This window comes from Vicia villosa, linkage group LG3, assembly GCF_029867415.1.
Source record: "Vicia villosa cultivar HV-30 ecotype Madison, WI linkage group LG3, Vvil1.0, whole genome shotgun sequence".
NCBI lineage: Eukaryota > Viridiplantae > Streptophyta > Magnoliopsida > Fabales > Fabaceae > Vicia > Vicia villosa.
Genome location: NC_081182.1, coordinates 39,329,451 through 39,348,011, shown reverse-complemented (window position 1 = coordinate 39,348,011; position 18,561 = coordinate 39,329,451). Strand labels below are relative to the sequence as shown.

Here is an 18,561-nt window from a genome sequence, read left to right as displayed (position 1 = left end):
TAATATAGTCCACTTGTCAGAGTGAGTTTGCCTTCTCAGTAAGGACTTAATTCACTAATCAATCAGATTACAACTCAAATACCAATTGTCAATGGCTTCTCGAGGCTATTGACTAATCCTAGTCCCCCAAGGAATACAATATCAAAGACTAACTGGCAATGCCTTCTTGAGGCTACATACTAAACTTAGTCCCATAAGGAATACAATTAGAGTCATAATACAAAGCTTGTCTATTTACAATAATGCTTCTTAACAAGTGGAATCTTGAAATTCATATCATATCATACATGTGGTCTCTTAGGGGCCAAAATTGTGCTTTATTTTGTATTTAAGTCCCTCATATCCCGTTGAGGCGAAGATTTCTATCTTCTTCTCCCCGGATAGAAGAAACTTAAATAGGGGCAGCTGTCATACTCCAATTTTTAACCCTAAGATCTCACCTCATTTGCATTACATCCAAAAAAAGTGTGATCACCATTATCATTGTTCATAATCATTCATGCATTACTTGCTAACCAAATAAGCAAAAAAAAAGATTGTGTTTGTTTGTTGCTTATTTCTTAGATAACCAAATAACCAAATAAAGTTCAAATGAGCCTCCCTATGCTCTTAATTAAAACTTGCAAAAACCATTGGAACCATAACTTTCACATTTCTTCACAAAGAATCAAACCAACACCATTTGAATTTGGTACAGCCAATTGCTCTGATTTTCCCCCCACAAACCATAAATTGTGCCTATAAATAGAGGCCATTGCCTCTTGATCCAAACACACCAAAAAATTTCACTTGAAAGCTCCAAAATTCCTACTTGCATAAACTTTGATTTTTGAGTTCCAAGCAATTTCCATGTCAAGTAACCTCAAACACTTCCTATACACCATATAGAAGTTGTTCAAACACCTATATCCCATATGTAACACTCATATCATCATCCTTCATTTCCAACTTCAAGCATTGTAACTTGATTTGGGTAGGAGGATTTAGACTACTTCAAGGTGATATAAGCATTCAGTTAGCATCACCAATGTCCCAGGAAGTTGTTCAAATCATCAAAACTCATCTAAAAATGCTCTAATATAGTCTTCGATCTTTATCTGCAGATGTAAGTTGTTCAAACTCAAACTCTAGCGTTTGTGTACCATTTTCAACAAAACTCGATTCTATTATGTTTGTTGCAATGTGAGGGTTAAAAACCCTCAACTGTTGCCTATTTGTTATATGTCATTTAATTTAATTTTGAAGTTTTAGGGTTCATATGGTTTTCTGGAAAATTATTGAGTTATATTTAAAATAAATTTATGATTGATGCATATTTGAAATTGTGGTGAAAAATATAACAATTTTCATGTTTACAGTTTCTCATTTGGTTAAGAATTGAATGAATTGCGTTTTCCAGAAATCCTTCATCTCAAGGTTGAATATGAAGTTGATTTTTTGAACTTTGAGGCTTGTTTTTAAATATAATTTTATGGAAGTGTGTTTTACAATAGATGTATGGCCACCCCAATGGTAGAAGTAGGCATTTTAAGTCTCTCATTGCCTTCAAGGGTGCGGGTTTGTATCCTACCTTTTGCTATTTTGGTAATTTGTTTGATTTATAACCTATTTTACTATATAATTGCTTGAAGGCACCTTATGATTAACACAGACACCTGACTTGGTGGCTAAGGATATAAGTTGTGATATTGAGAGTGTGGGTTCAAGCCTCCTATGGCCCCAAACCTGATTTTTTTTATCACTTGTCTCATTTAATTTCTTGGCAACTTTGATAATTAATTTAATATAATAAATCAATTTATTTTCACTTGATTTTTTGTACATCCTTCATTTATGTGACATTTTTTGTGAATATATTTTAAAAATCCAAAAGTATTATTTATTTGATCAATTTTTTAATTAAATCAAAAGTGATGTTTTTATACTTTTTAAAAGGTCTTTAAATCAAATGTTTTCAAATGTTTTCTTCACCAAATGTTTTGATTAAACTTGTGTGATTATTTTAGGGTCAGCCTTGGCTTCTTATGAATTTCATACCACGATCCTTTAGTTCTTCAATTAGGGTTTATTCAACTTTTAAAAATGATTAGGTTAGTGTACATATTAAAACCCTAATCATGAAATTCTTTGATCTTTTGAGTTCAATGCAAATACTTTGTTGATATTAACTTGATTACCATGGTCTATCTTTGCTTATCCACATATGCTTGTTGATTTATATCTTTGTACCATGCACCTTTGGTTATGTTATTACCTCTGTACTTATATATATATAACTCCACATGCATGAGATATCCATCCATTATCACATCATACTCACACTTACATGATATGATCTTGAGGTATGTCATCCATTTTATTGATCAAAATTTTAATTGAATTTATTAACATTGATATCTTAACTCACTTTTGTTTATATCCATGATACATATAACATGTCTCACACACCACTTGAGATACTCACCTTTAAATGCTTGCTTGATATGTTTGATTCCTTATTGTTGCCAAACCTCCAAAGGAATGAGATAGTATTGACTAGAATTGTCAAGGTACTCATTCTATTTTCCTTCTCTTTTACTTTGTGCTTAATATTGTTAAAGCTTAACATCTCCCCTTGTTTTAAATCTGGTTTTGTATTGTTAAAGCTTAATCTCTTTTAAATCAGCCCCGGTTTTGTATTGTTAAAGCTCAACCACCACTCTTTTAAAATCAACATTTGCCTTGTATTGTTAAAGCTTGGCACCTTTTAAAACTTAATGTGTATTGTTAAAGCTTAGTGTTGATATTTGTAAATATATAGTGTTAAGAATATTTGTATATAGAATAGTCAGATATCGACTACATCATGTAATTATTTATCATCTATCTATATATAATAAAGACTCAGTAGTGCTTTACAAAACACACGGTTTATTCAAATGTCTCTTAGTCTCTCGTATTTCAACATGGTATTAAAGGATGGTGTAAGATCTGGTGGGCCACTTACTATCAGGTTTCCACTATCGGACCACCCACTATATATTTCTACGTTCCAATTGTCTAGTCCTGGGCGTGAAGGGGTGTGTTAAGAGTCTCACGTCGAACAATATATGGCCTGATCATGTGCTTGTAAGTGAGGGAAATCCTCACCCTATTATATGGTTTTGTAGGGTTGAGTTAGATCCAACCACATTTCTTAACATGGTATCAGAGCCTATCAATTGGACCATGGACCGTCCACCGTTAATATCCACGCACCAAGCCCGAAAAAAAAGATGTTTATCGTGAGGGGCATATTAGGAAGATCCTAAAGTCTCTCATTGGTTAGAGATAGAGCATTGAAATAGTTTATAATGAGTGACACTCCTAACCTTACCAACCAGTTTTGTAAGGATGAGTTAGGTCAAACTCTAATATGGTATTCTAGCCCTACGGTTGACCCCCACTTCAAACATATCAGCTTTGTCAATGCGCGTCTATCGTACATATCCCTGAGACAATCGTACCTATCCCTAAGACAATACCTGTCCCAGAGGCCATTGCAGACTCTCTTCCGACGCCTTCGCCATCATTGGATCTGATCCCGCAACCTGAGTCTGATATTTTGATTGCTCTTCCAAAAGGTATATGTCAAACACGAAATCCTTCTCCACATTATATTGATTTATGTTATCATCATCTTTCCCCTTTGCAGTATACTTGCTTGTATTCTTTGTCTTTTGTTTCTATTCCTAACACTCTAGGTAAAGCAATATCTCACCCTGAGTGGAGGCAAGCAATGATTGACAAAATGTGTGATTTTTAAAGTAGTGGTAATTGAGAACTAGTTCCTCTACCCCTTGGGGAATCTTTAGTAGGTTGTCATTGGCTTTACACAGTGAAGGTTGGTCCAAATGGTAAGATTGCTCGATTTAAAGCTCGCTTGGTAGCCAAAGGACACACTCAGATTTTTGGGTTGGATTATAGTGATACCTTCTTGATTGTAGCCAAGATGAAATCTGTTATACTTCTTCTCGCCATCGCACCCATTCGACATTGCCCTCTTCATGAACTTGATATCAAAAATTCCTTTATACATGGTGATATTTATGAGGAAGTATATATGGAGCAACCACCTGCATTTGTTGCTCAAGGGGAGTCCTCAAATATGGTTTATAGGCTACACATCTCTCTTTATGGTCTTAAGCAATCTTTGAGACCTTGTTTTGGCATATTCAACACTATAGTACAACAATTTAGTATGGTATGTAGTGAAGCTTATCATTCTATGTTTTATCGTCACTCTGCCCAAAGGTGTATCTATCTTATTGTATATGTGAATGATATTTTCATAACTGGCAATGATCAGCAAGGAATACTCTAGTTAAAACAACATCTCTCGAATCAATTTGGACAAAAGATCTTGATAAACTCTGTTATTTATTGGGTATTCAAGTAGCCCAATCTAAAGATGGTCTGGTGATTTCTCAGCGGAAATATGCTATGGATATTTTGGAAGAAACGGGTTTGTTGAACACTAAACTAATTGATACTCCTATGATCCAAGTGTCAAACTCCTACCCAATCAGGGGGAGCCCCTATATGACTCAAGAAGTTATAAGAGATTGGCTGGAAAGTTGAATTATCTCACAGTCACTCATCAGGACATATCTTTTACAGTTAGTGTGGTAAGTCATTTCTTAAATTCTCCTTGCCAAGAACACATGAATGTTGTTGTCTGAATTCTGAGATACATCAAATGTGCTCCAGGAAAAGTCTCGTTTTATGAAGATAAAGGACATACTCAGATGGTGGGATACTCCGATGTTGATTGGGAAGGGTCACCCATTGAAAGACGATCCACCTCTGGGTATTTTGTACTTGTTGAAGGAAACCTTATATCTTGGAAAAGTAGGAAACAAAATATAGTTGCAAGATCAAGCGCCTAGGAAGAGTATAAGGGCATGGCAATGGCAACATGCGAACTCATTTGGTTAAAACAGTTGCTCAAAGAACTTCAAATTGAAGAAGAGAGACCAATGACACTTGTTTGTGATAATCAAGTTGCATTGCACATTGCTTCAAATCCAGTCTTCCATGAGAGGACCAAACATATTGAGATAGATTGTCACTTTGTCAGAGAGAAGATTGAATCAGACGATATTGTGACAAGCTTTATCAACTCCAATGATCAATTAGCAGATGTGTTTACAAAATCCCTGCGAAGTTTCCGAACTAATTATATATGTGGCAAGCTTGGTGCATTTGAGTTATATGCTCAAACTGGGGGTGTTGATATTTGTAAATATATAGTGTTAAGAATATTTGTATATAGAATAGTCCCACATAGATTATATCATGTAATTAGTTGTAATCTCTCTCTATATAATAAAGTCTCTGTAGTGCTTTACAAAACACACAGTTTATTCAAATGTCTCTAAGTCTCTCGTATTTCAACACTTAGTATTTTAAAAAACTCATTGAGTATTGTTAAAGCTCAACACCCAAAAATATTTTTGCCACCTTGGCCTTTTGTTTTCCTTTTAAGAAAAACTGCAAATGCTCTGACTTCCCTATTCACTTAAGGGTATGTAGGCACAAGATTTGATGTTTTGTCGAGCACACTTTTAATAAAAACTCTTTTCCCACCATCCCACTATTTTTCACATAGGTTCCTGTAGAGTACTACAGATGTGAGGGGTGTCAATACCTTCCCATTGCATAACCAACCCCCGAACCTAAGATCTCTGTCTTGTTTTATTAATTTTATTTTAAAAACTTCTTTTGGGTTTTATTTCGCTCTTTTTCCCATTTCCTTTGGAAACTATAAAGTGCGATGGCGACTTTCACTAAAATACGAGTCGGATCAGTCAAATGGCCTCGGTCTCAATTTTTCACCGCTATAGTGACTAGACTCATTTTTACTATTAAAATCAATCAACAAACCAACATTTGCTATTCACAACTACGCATCTTTGAATTCTCCATTGCACTAGGAGATACGCAAGATTCATCATCTTGTCAAGCACCCTAATAAAAAAATTTTTTTTCCCTTTATTTCTTTCTTTTGTAAATATATCGTAATAAGTAGAAGAAATCAAATACTTTAGGCTAACATTTTTATTTACAAAATTGATTAGACAATTCTCGTTGATTACAACGGATGTTGCGAGGTGCAAAACTGCAAATATCTTACCGCACATAGTCGACTCTCTAACTAGAATTTGGTTGCGATGACCATATTTTTGTTCTTTTAGATTTTTATTGACGTTTCCCCTTTTAAAAGTAAACTTCAATGACGACTTCATTAACTTTCGAGCGTTTATTCGCTCGGGTATTTTTCGCGTTGCAACACAATATATACTTTCTTTAATAACTCTCAATTAACCTGATAATTAGAGGCTTTTTGAAATTCTAAATAATTTTCTCACCAACTACAAGTCATTTTTTAGTCATGAATAAGAGTAAAATAAAGAAGTCATAATGCTTTATACTGAAAATACATTGAACATGGAAAATAAATAAAAACATCAAACCAAACCAAATAATAAATTGAAAAGATAGTAAAATGTAAAATATATGAAAAAATATAAAGAAAACATCAAACCAAATTTATAATTGAAAAGATAGTAAAATGTAAAGTATATAATTAAAAACAACTTTCAAAATAATAAATTTAAATGTTTGTTTTCCAATTTTTTACTACATTTTTCATTGATGGAGTCTAAGTATTAGACTTCCCCTTAGTCCAAGTTATAGACATCCTTGAATGGGTCTTGTACTAAAAAATCATAAGAAACTAAGTAAACAAAAATAACATATCACTTTTCCATAGCTATTTCGGTCCCAAAAGAACTATCAAATAATCAAATTTCTTTTTTGCAAAAATAAAGCATGAAAATGTTGTATTTTAACAAACATATAAGAAGGAACAATTAACAAAACGCATAAAATATCTATCTATCTATCTATATACATTTAATTACAGTGATAATTTTTGAACATACATGTTCCTACAAACTCAACTACATATAAATAATGATAACATATATGGTTATGAATATGTAATCATAGAAAAAACTTATGCAGTTGAGTTAAATTCTTGATCAGCACCAACTGTGATTTGGCCAAAAATATCACCACAATTTTCCCATTTTCCCTTTTCTCTAGTCTCCCAATATCCACCAACATAACGATAACTCTTACTGTTATTTTCCTTAGCAAACCATCTTGGTTTCCAACCTGTCTCTTGCATGTTTCTCGCCTGAAACATTATTGCATCATAATATTTTAACAATAAACATGTACAATGTTCCAATTGACCTTAAGTCTACATCACTATGACTACTAGGTATGTCTACTTTGAATGTGAGAACCTTCATAATTTTGTCTGCTAGAAAAAATGCCTCGTTGAGTTGAGAGATGTATGAATGTTGTATATAAATTCCAAGTCTTGATTCTCAAACAATGTGAGACTATTTTGGCCAGTTCGGAGTCGAAGCTAAGGGAAAGGTGCGGGCATGTGAACCCGGCCCATCCTTCCATCTCATATGTTTTTAAACCCAACGAGACGTCTTTTTTAAAGAACAAAGCCGTGAGGACAATATCTTATAGCCGCAGTAATGCAAAGGTCGACCGAAACAAACATATTAACCAACATCATGCAATATATCTAACAAATTTTCAAGTGTAACAATTATATGTTTACCTGTCGTTGTCTTGTTTCCAATCTCAACTTCTCAGAATTGGCCATTTCATATTCTCCATTCTCCAAACATCTTTGATCAGGCCTTAGCCTTGAATCTGTTGGCGGCAACTTCTCCTATTGGTATTCCAAATGTTATTAAGAATTTTTTTTATAGATTGATTCAAATGTCGAAACAAATTACCTTTAGACCAGGTGTGATTTCATTTAATGTAAATGCGAATTCTGTAAAATTGTATCTCGTTTGGTGCTCTGGTAATTGGTTTCTCTTCCACAACATTTGCGGTTTCGGTGACATATTGGACCTTTTTCCTTTTCCAGATAATGCTCCAATTACGTAATGCAAACTCTCATCCCACTTCCCAAATATAGTTGCTGCTATTTTTCCATTCTTATCTTCAACTATGCCTTGCACCTACAACAAAACTTAAGTTGCATATCACAAGTTACATAGTATGTTCATCAACTTTGCACAAAAATAATCAATCATTCATTTCAAATTATAACCTTATAATTATGTAGTCTAATTTAAAACGTTACAATATTTATAATGTCGCACGTCTCAGAGCATGCAAAAATATATTGAGATTCAACCTGTTAAGAAAATAAATAAATTCTCACTAAACGAAGTAGTAACATTAATAAGATATGAAAAGTACCTGGTGAGGGTTTCTATCAATGATTGATTGCTCTTTGAATTTGACCTTACACGAATGCTCACGATTCCCCTCTATGTTCATTGTACCATAATGATCGCAATAGAGTTTTCCTAAAATTAGGTTATAAATGGATGTTGTTACCTGATGATAAATATTAATCAGTTATCTAATAAACGTGATAGTTCTTAAATATTTGTAATTTGAAACAAAACTATACCTTGCTCCAATAAAAGACTTCACCGTCGTCAAACTCCACGGTTAAATAGCCAATAGGGTCAAGTTGAATCGATCGACCCCAAAATTTACTTTTTAAATTGCTATCACCCCAAAATTTCCAACCACGACCCTCACAATGACATGCTAAAACCATAGGATGATGACTCACCTAAACAAAATGAATAGTTAGATTTATGCAAATAGCATGTGCTATGGCAATTTTTCATGAACAAAATGATACACATGATTGTACCTTCTCAGAGATAAATCTTATGCCTTTATCTGGATAATCAGCTTCATATGTTTCACCCAATAACGGATTAAATGGTTTACAACTTCTACCATTAGTGTTTGCATACCCCGAAACTGCAAATGCAGCCACGTATAGTATCCTCATTAGATTGTCACCCTGTGCAAAATATTGGATATTTTATCACAACAATTCTCAATAATGCATCTTAACAATATATAGACCAGATATATTGAATAACTAACCATTTTACCACATTCATAAGCTTGATCGAGAAGGTGAGAGTACTCCAAATCTTCAAAACATTTCTGTAATGAAGAGATTGGCTCATTAAAATAAACTGGAAGACAAACTTTTGTAAGATCTTTTCCAATGTTGTCTTTTATTATTGACCATAAACTAACTCCAGTTTCTTTCTCAACAGGATCAGGTAACTTCTTCCGTCGCTCGATATAAGGATAGTTTGATCCAGTAGTCGATTTAGGATCACATTTTCCTGTTGAACTAGATGTCTCCTCAGATTCAGATTCCTGGATGGATCTCAAATGATCAGACGATCCATTACTTCTAATTGAACTCGCTGAAAGGATTTCGTATGTATCGAAGAATGCGTCGTGCTCGTCGTCTGTGTTATCCTCTCTATCATGCTCATCAGAATATTCACTTCCACTTCCATCTAAATTATTTCCAATTAACAAAACCAAATGAGTACAATTATAGAGAAACATGAAAAACTAACATGAAATCATGAACAGACAAAAGATGTAGATTATTGATCTCTATAAACGTGGCCATTTTAAGTTCTTAGATGTGTTGGTTAACTATAATTCAACCCTAACGAAACAAATAGGAATTCTGGTTAGTTATGGTTTAACCATAAAAGATAATGTAGCCTTATCTATCCACAATTTTATCCTTGAAAAAAATTTGAAGCCCTGCGCTATAACTCATATTATACACCCTCAAAGACGGCCATAAAACGTACCACTATAACGTTCTTGTGATGAGAGATATGAATCCACTTCATCCTTAGTTTGTCTCTGGTCTTCGACAAGTGTGTTCTCCAAATCAACCTTCTCAGTCTAAAACAACCAAATTCAACAAATTAGCATCGATCATTAAACTACTATAGAACAATTCATAGTACATTTTAGAGAGTAATTAAAGTATAAAACCTCTAAATTACGAAGTGTGTCTGTGAGTAGCAATTGTTTCTTTTTAAGGGCAACAATGTATGTGTGCAACTGAAACATCTCCGTTCTCATGATTTCTTCACATTCACGGATAGAAACTTCATTAACACCTTCTTGCAAAAGCCGTTGTCTCAACTTATCGGTCGAAATCACGACGGAAACCGAAGGAGACATGATTTCTGATGTGGTAGGTAATCGAGGATACATGGTTTTCACTGTCATCATTGCTTCCATCCACATTGTTCTATCCTCTTTACTCTCCGCTCTTAAATGTATTCTCTTCTTCGTCCCGGTACATATGCAAAACCTCTTTTCGTCCGACTTGTTCTCTCGCACCGAACACACCTATTCCAGACATAAGGATCAGTTAGATTTATTCAATAATTAATGTATCTGAATATGCTGTTATGATAAGGATCAGAGAAAGAGTGAGAGACCATTAGGTGGATTTCACTGACAGGATTTTGACGACGGGAAGGACAATGACGGTGGCTAGCGATACGGCGGAGGGATTCGTCTCCGATGACTTTCGATCGTTTCTCGACGTCACGGTTAAGAATAAGCTTATCAGGACCATGGATTTTGTAATAAGATAAAACACCGTCATGGAGGAAAAACCACCTCGGCCTCCACCCTCGGCCGTAGTTTACCCACTTATACAAGATACCGGAGATTCCGTCACCGACGATATCGTTAAGCATGACCTCACGTGAGGAGTTTTTACGAGCCAATCTAGCGGAGGCGGATCGTTGAACCGCGCGGCTTGACGAGGGGGTTCGGCCGGTTCGGTTGCAGCTGGAGAGGGAGCGGAAGCTTGGTCCCATTTGGTTCTTGGTTGATGAACCGGGTTCATCGTCTTTTTGTGTGTTGCGAAAGGAACTCATGGGGGGAAGATGAGAATCTGGATTTGCATAAACTTGTTTTTTGCTTAGCATTTTGTGTTGTATTATTGTTGTGATTGGAGGAGCTTTCTTAGCGGCTAAAAACCATGCAAGAGTGGTTTGTAGTGAAAATCGCACTTTTTTCTTTTTATTTATATCTATTTATTTTTGTGTTATTTTTGTTTGTGATGATTAAGATAGCAGCATTGACTAATCTTTATTGTTTTATACGTTCACTTTATGAAATCTAATGAGGTTTTATGCAATTTTTAAAGAGTAAGAGAATGTCATGAATTTTCTAGGATCCTATCTATGCCACCAAATATATTTCATTTTTAATTTACATTGATTACGTTTTAATATTTTTTTATGTACCGTTAGATTTATTTTTATAGGGACACTAAGACCCGATAAGATGGATCCAGTGAGATGAAGACCTCGTCAACACTCTAGGAAAGACCATCTAAGAAGAAGGTGGGCTATAGTGAGTTTGTAGCGATAACAAAAAAGCTTGCCCTAAGGAAGGGTGTGTGGGTTGCCTCAGTGCTCAAGATCTGACTGGTCTATAATGAAGAATTTAGCATTACCAACCTAACTTGATACCAACACATAGGAGACAGCCGAGTAAAAAGACTTTATTGTGTATATAATCAATTTAAGAAATATTAATGGTCATAAAAAGTTAGACTCATTCAAGGGGACAATGGTGTTAATAGATATTAACTACTCTTAAACATACAAATAACTCGTATTTGTATATAAATAGATTGAACAAAAAGAAAAGGAAAGGAATTTCATAGGCAAATCATTCATAATATGACCGAGAATTTATTGGCCGTTGATGGTAAGATTTAATTAGTCTACTCTTACGAGCACATTTAGTGTCTACCACGGGTTTCCACAAAACTAACTTGGACCACACTAATCAAGTCATTTTGCTAGTCCTTACTCTAGTTCAGAATGGTAACGGTAACAACTAGTAGTTTAAACAATGACAAAGCGACCATAACAGAGATGTTTGTCGTTATGGAAGAGTTGCATCATCAAAACAAAGTAGTATAGGATAGCGCCTGTGATTTACAGCAACAACAAACGCCACTAGTTATTGACAAGCAAGAAGAATTCATAGTTCCTTAACCACTCTCTATTTAAATTTGGGACGTTCTAGTCCCACAAAACTTCAAACTATCATATCTAGCAGTATTAGATGGCAAGAGTGACCCAAGGAACATATCATTGCTATTAACTCTTAAATGGCTATTATTGGAGCGATTGGCTCACTAAAAGTAAGCTCGAACATATCATTGCTATTAACTCTTAAATGGCTATTATTGGAGCGATTGGCTCACTAAAAGTAAGCTCGTGACCAAAATTTAAAAGAGTCCTCCGGTGGTATATGAGTCTCTTGAGCTTCTCGATATCGAGCTAACAAGAACTTGTAAAGAAAAATAAGCTACCAATTATTGGATAACAAGCATCAGAAGGTCTTCACAACAAGCTTGTTCAACATGCACCAAGGCCATTTAGAGTCTCTGCAAGAATATTTGGCATAGTTTAACGAAATTACACTTTAATTGTCCAATCTAAATTAGGAGATATAAATTGGAGCCTTTTAGAACAAGTCCCTTGCCCAGAAGTCGACGACATCAATGGAAGAAATCATGATAAGGGCGGAATGTTATATCAAATGAGAAAAAACAATATAGAAAAGAGATATGAGATGTAAAGGAGGCGGGTGGAGGAAAATATAAAGCTTCTGGCCACCGAAGAATTTAGGTCATGATACCAATAAGAGATAATGGCGCATTTAAACCTACCTGAAGGCCCCTTGAGAATTTCACACCACTTAACACAAGGAGAGAGCAAATATTTCACGAGGTATATCACACAAGGGCCATTCCGGAACCACACAAATGGTACAAATACCACAAGATAAGGGGTCATCACATTGATGATTGTCATAACTTAAAGCGAGAGAGAGAGAGAGAGAGAGGGCTCATCCAAGAGGTTCGGTTAAGAAGATAAGTGCGAGCAAGCTCACAAAGCTCGGAAAGAAGATAATCCTAACTATGAAAAAGATTGACAGAGAATCCCTAAGCAAGAAGGGGCAGGAACTAGGAAGATAGAAGTGATCATGTACAAACACGCCACACCTTGAATACGATCACTAGAGGCTTTGCAAGGGTATAATGCAACTACTTTGAGGGAGTGTGAATCGATTCATATGTGAACTGTCTAATATGCCCAAAATAGATTCAAACACAATATATCACCATGTTTTTATCAAGCTCTAACAGTCATTGTTGAAGAGGTGAAGAAATTAAAAGAGGTTGGGTTTATTCAAGAAAATTTCATATGCAGCCTGTTATCCAAACTCATCAAGACCAAAACACTGGGCCTTAACAAAACAATGATATAAGAGATCCTACCTAAACTAATCACGAATGTCAAGGCCATTTAGATGATAGCCACCAGTCGGTCATCCATGATCACACTAAAATAATCCATCTCACTAAAGTTGAGCTTGAGTAATAATCAAAGACCAAATATATGGGTATTACACACACGTGGACAAACAAAGACCAAAATTCGCGTCCAGCAAAATAGAACGATGCCACTGCGGAAATCATTGTTATTCAAGTGACAAAAATGTCATGTAATCTGACATAATCTTTCTGTGATAATGATATGTATAATCACCCTTTTCACATATATAAGACATATTTATATCAGTCTTGTATAGTCTAGTACTGTATTCCTAAATACCTGAGTATACTTAGTGATAATAAAATAAGCTAAACAACTCATATTGACTTATTTAAACATGATCATGCTTTTTACATTCATACTTAATCAAGAGGTTTGTAGATATTAGTCATGTATATTAGAAATCCTCTTTAACCGATTTCATAATTGTCTTGTTTCACACAATGTTTGACAGTACTATAGTGATCAACTTCTCAAGTAGAGACTATAGTGATATTTGGTTAATGAGTAACATACACCATGAAAATAATTTATGACACTTACATAACATAATGTATACTATTCTTATGATGAATCAATCATATATAAATATTTTTAAATATTTATACTTATATGAAGACTCAATATCTCATAACTATGATTTGTAAAATATATGATTATAATAAATTTTAAGATCACTTTTATCATATTTGAGAACAAAACTTACCTAGAGAGACTTTAAAATGTCATTCTCATATTTAATAATATCACACGTAGTGATGTGAGACAATTAAGTCACTCATATGGTTTTGTATTTCAAACCCAATATAAATTGATCCACCCACACCCATAATTAAGAACAAATATATAGGTATTACACACACGTGGACAAACAAAGACCAAAATTCTCATATTTAATAATTTAATAACTTGAAAATTACACAAAAAGTAATCTTAATTGTCGTAGACAACTTTAGACAAATCTTCATTTTGAATATCCACACCGCCTTCCCTAGCCGCCAATGAATCTTAATGATATGTAGTCACCTCCTCCATCGCAACTGGGTTCCCAACATTCTTGGTCTATTCATCCAGTTCCTAATTGATCTCAAGGTCAACCTCTTCCACCAGCCGGCCATACATGACCACACTAAAACAATCCATCTCACCAAAGTTGAGCTTGAGATATAAATAGTGGATTCACTCTTTCACCTTTTCAAATCCTAGATATCCAATAAGGAGACCGTCCATATTAACCTCCTTTAGCTCCCACTAAAGAGCTTAAATAGTAGATGCATGAGTTCCTTACGCCTCTTAGAGGTTGGTCACTTCAACCTCTACTTTAACATGTATTACACTCAGATTGTGGTTGCTCTCCTCTAGAGTTTTCTTTTACTGTCTCACCTTTTCAAGGACGACTTGCTCATCTTTAAAATCATTCTCAAGAACAATTATCCTCTCGTTAGAAGATGTTAGTAGGGCTTTGTTGAGTTCATAAGCCTCTTTCACCTTTTTAAGGTCGGACTTCAATGTCGTTTACCGCTTCTTTGAAAAATTTGACTCCCCAAACAGTGCCTACCTAGCACGACATTTCTTTTGATACAGTTGGACAATTAACTCTTTATTATAATCCATCATATGAATTATTTCCAACTCTTTCTTCTAAATATTTTAATCTTATTGAATTTAGGTTAATTAAGTTCGCCTCAAAAAGTAGCAATTGAATATTACTTTTTATTTCATCACATCTTAATATTATAGAATATGTACTTTGCGTTGGGAGAACCCACATTTACGATATTAGTCTTGATGAGTGCTAACTTTTGAAAAGCAATTAACTTGATATTTAATTGAAAGAGTTGTTATCAAGTAATTTTACCAATTTTTGTATCTCATACAAGTCATCTCTCACAATAATTATATATTGCACATCACACGCACACATATATAATTAAAGTGATACGGTTATGGACCTTAACATAATTATGCTCTCAAGTTAACGAGAGAATCTTAGCTTAACATACGAATGATCGTGCTTCTCTAAGATTTGACCTCATGGCTGTCCTCTGATGATTTTTCCTTCTTGTCTTCTCCAATATAATACATTAATGAGAATACTCATTATAATATATGACTCATAATCATATAAAACATACAATCACACGAAATAGATACATGGTTTTGTAAGCAGATATAATACCACTGAAGGGAAATCGTGATAAACACATAGCATGGGCGGTTCTAGCATACGGCCAGCTTGGGCAATTGCCCGGGCTCGGTCCGGTCCAATATTTTTTTTAGTGTTCATATTTAAAAATAAAAAAATAAAACTAAGGGTTAGATATGTTTTTTTGTCCTTATAAATAAAGGGAAATGCTAACCACTGTCCTTAGGGCATTTTTTAAGTGATTAAAGTGGTAAGTTTTTATTAAAATATGCATTAAAATAAGTGGTAAGATTTTATTAAAATAAGCTTTTATTAAATGTTAACTTTTATAAAGAATATTTTCCTATTTAGTATTCTTAAAAAGTGCCTAAGAACACTCGTTAGCAAGACCCATAAATAAATTAACATTCAATTTTAGTCATTAAAAGAATTTTCTACCATGAATGGTCCTTTTAAAGTATTTTTAAAATTTTTTTCCTACCTCTTTAAAGATTTTGCGCATGGAATTTTAATCCACGTTCTTTTATAAAATTTTAAAAACAGTTTAATTACTCTTTCATTTTTAAATAATTCTTTTTATACATGTTTAAAATAGTGTAAAATAGTTATTTACCAAATTTTAGAATTTTTTAAAATGAGAAGAATTAAATATGAAATTTTCAAATTTTAAAAGACAATGATAAAAGTAATTAAAATTTTAAAATTTTGAGTTTAAGGATTTTTTTAAAACGTTCTAAACTTGTCTGTAAAATAATCATTCAAAAATACACATTAGTTTAACAGTAAGGACTAAAACCACACGCATAATAATTTTGTAGGAACCAAAATATGTAATTTTCTTTTATAGGTACAAAAATAATATTTGGTATTTTATATCGACCAAAAACTTATTTAACCCTAAAATTAAAAAAAAATCTTTTTCAAACTGAAATTAGTTTACAAATTTATTGACTAAGCTTTGATATTGTCGGTGTCGACTATATCCGTTGAAAGAGCTTTTTCAGCAATGAAGATTATCCAGTCTAAATTGCACAATAAAATCCACGATATGTGGTTCAATGACTTGATAGTATGTTACACCGAGTCTCGTGATGTTATTTTACATGTTATTGTAAGGTTATATATTAGGGAAAAGCTAACATGTGCCCCAAGGGCACAAGTTAATGAGATATTTATAGAAATATTTTCTTTAAACGCGTGCATTCAATATATTGAAACTTTAAACATGACTCTATTGCATTTAATTACATTTAAATTTTTCTAATTATAGTATCATTAACATGTGCCCTTAGGGCACACGTTAGCATGACCCTATATATTATCTCTTTTACTTTTACTACACTTTTGTTGACAAAATGACGAGTCTTGTTTATTTTGATTGATAATTATTTATATATTATATACAATGTAAATTTGCGGTCATTAAAATTTTGCCCGGGCTTTATAGTTTTGCTGGCTCCGCCACTGACACATAGCACAACATACAAAAAATATCTCGTACGATGGATCCTGAATAATGGTCATGAGTCAGTGATCGATTGATTATCTCTTGTAGAGTAGAACTTTTAATCGTCGAAATGAATTGATCACAAACCCATCATGAACTACATCAACTTTATTCAATCTACATAACAAAATCCACAACAAATGATTGCTCTGCCTACAATGCTAGTTGTGAACGAATGGAAGGTTTATATAGAACACGAACTCATAATCCTATTACAGATAAGATTTTGAGAATACGTGAATGAGTGATTTTTACATTAGTACAATAGTTCTATTTATGTAACCACATATATCTGCTGTAGCTTACTGTGTACTGAGTTTATCTAATTAGCGTTGATGCATCGTAAGAATGTACCACTAAATCATAAATGAATATTATTCATCCTTATGTGTGTGACCATATAGGTTCTTGTAATGTAATCAATAATATTAGATCACTTATTTAACATTATAAACAAATAGCGGTATCTAGTATCACATCATTGTTATTCAAGTGACAAAAATGTCATGTAATCTGACATAATCTTTATGTGATAATGACCATGTATATTTTCCCATATATAAAACATATTTAGATAAATCTTGTATAGTCTAATATTATATTCCTAAATATCCGAGTATACTTAGTAATAATAAATAAGCTCAAATGCTTAATAACTCATATTGACTTATTTAAAAATGATCATGTTGTTTACATTCATACTTAATCAAGAGGTCTGTAGATACTCCTCATGTATATTTAGGAGAGACAAATCCTCTCTAGGCCTTTTATATCTCTTCACACGACTCGTCGAATAACCATTAAACTGACTTCATAATTGTCTTGTTTAAGACAATGTTTGAATCACAGTGATCAACTTCTCAAATAGAGACTAAAATAATTTTAGGTTAATAAATGATATACACCACTATCACTATAAAAATAATTTATGACACTCACATAACATAATAACATAATCACACATAATGATGTGAGACAATTAAGTCACCCCTATGGTTTTGTATTTCAAACCCAATATAAATTGATCCACCCCCACCCATAATTAAGAACAAATATATGGGTATTACACACACGTGGACAAACAAACACCAAAATTCGAGTCCAGCATAGCACAATGATGCCACTGCTGAAATCTTGTCCCAATCAGCAACCCTCCCTCCTTTTCACATGGATGTGATCACTATTTTCTCCTTTAACACTTCACACCTACCCTTTTACTTTACCCAAATCCTAAATCACATAAAATACAGAACACGTGTCACACAAGAAAGAGGAAAATAAAAAATCACAATTTAATATCTTTAACAGCTCCAGGGTAATAACGTAAATTGCTCAGAAAACTACTGTAAACTTTAGTAGCTTTTGAGACAAAAGACAGCAGTCGTGGCGGTGTCATGTTTTCTCCTCAAATAAGGAAACCGTAACACCCATCTTAGATTCTTTTTCTTACCATTTTCAATTCATTTCTTTCTGTAATACTGTACAATCTTTATTTTTTATTTTAATATTTCAATATTTTAATATTTATTTTATTTATTTATTAGTTTCGCAAACAACAG

General features: G+C 33.6%; 1 protein-coding gene across 1 annotated transcript; it reads right to left on the bottom strand.

Moving 5' to 3' along the window:
* Nucleotides 1-6,937: 6,937 nt before the first annotated feature.
* Nucleotides 6,938-10,919, bottom strand: LOC131655476 (oxysterol-binding protein-related protein 1C-like). Its single transcript, XM_058925337.1, has 10 exons — nt 10,419-10,919; nt 9,964-10,326; nt 9,774-9,870; nt 9,034-9,464; nt 8,792-8,947; nt 8,540-8,707; nt 8,323-8,463; nt 7,848-8,078; nt 7,667-7,780; nt 6,938-7,222 (listed from the first exon to the last, which is right to left on the bottom strand). The coding sequence occupies exons 1-10, from the start codon at nt 10,914-10,916 to the stop codon at nt 7,040-7,042; spliced, it is 2,382 nt and encodes a 793-aa protein (XP_058781320.1). The 5' UTR covers nt 10,917-10,919; the 3' UTR covers nt 6,938-7,039.
* Between the last annotated feature and the right edge of the window lie 7,642 nt (nt 10,920-18,561).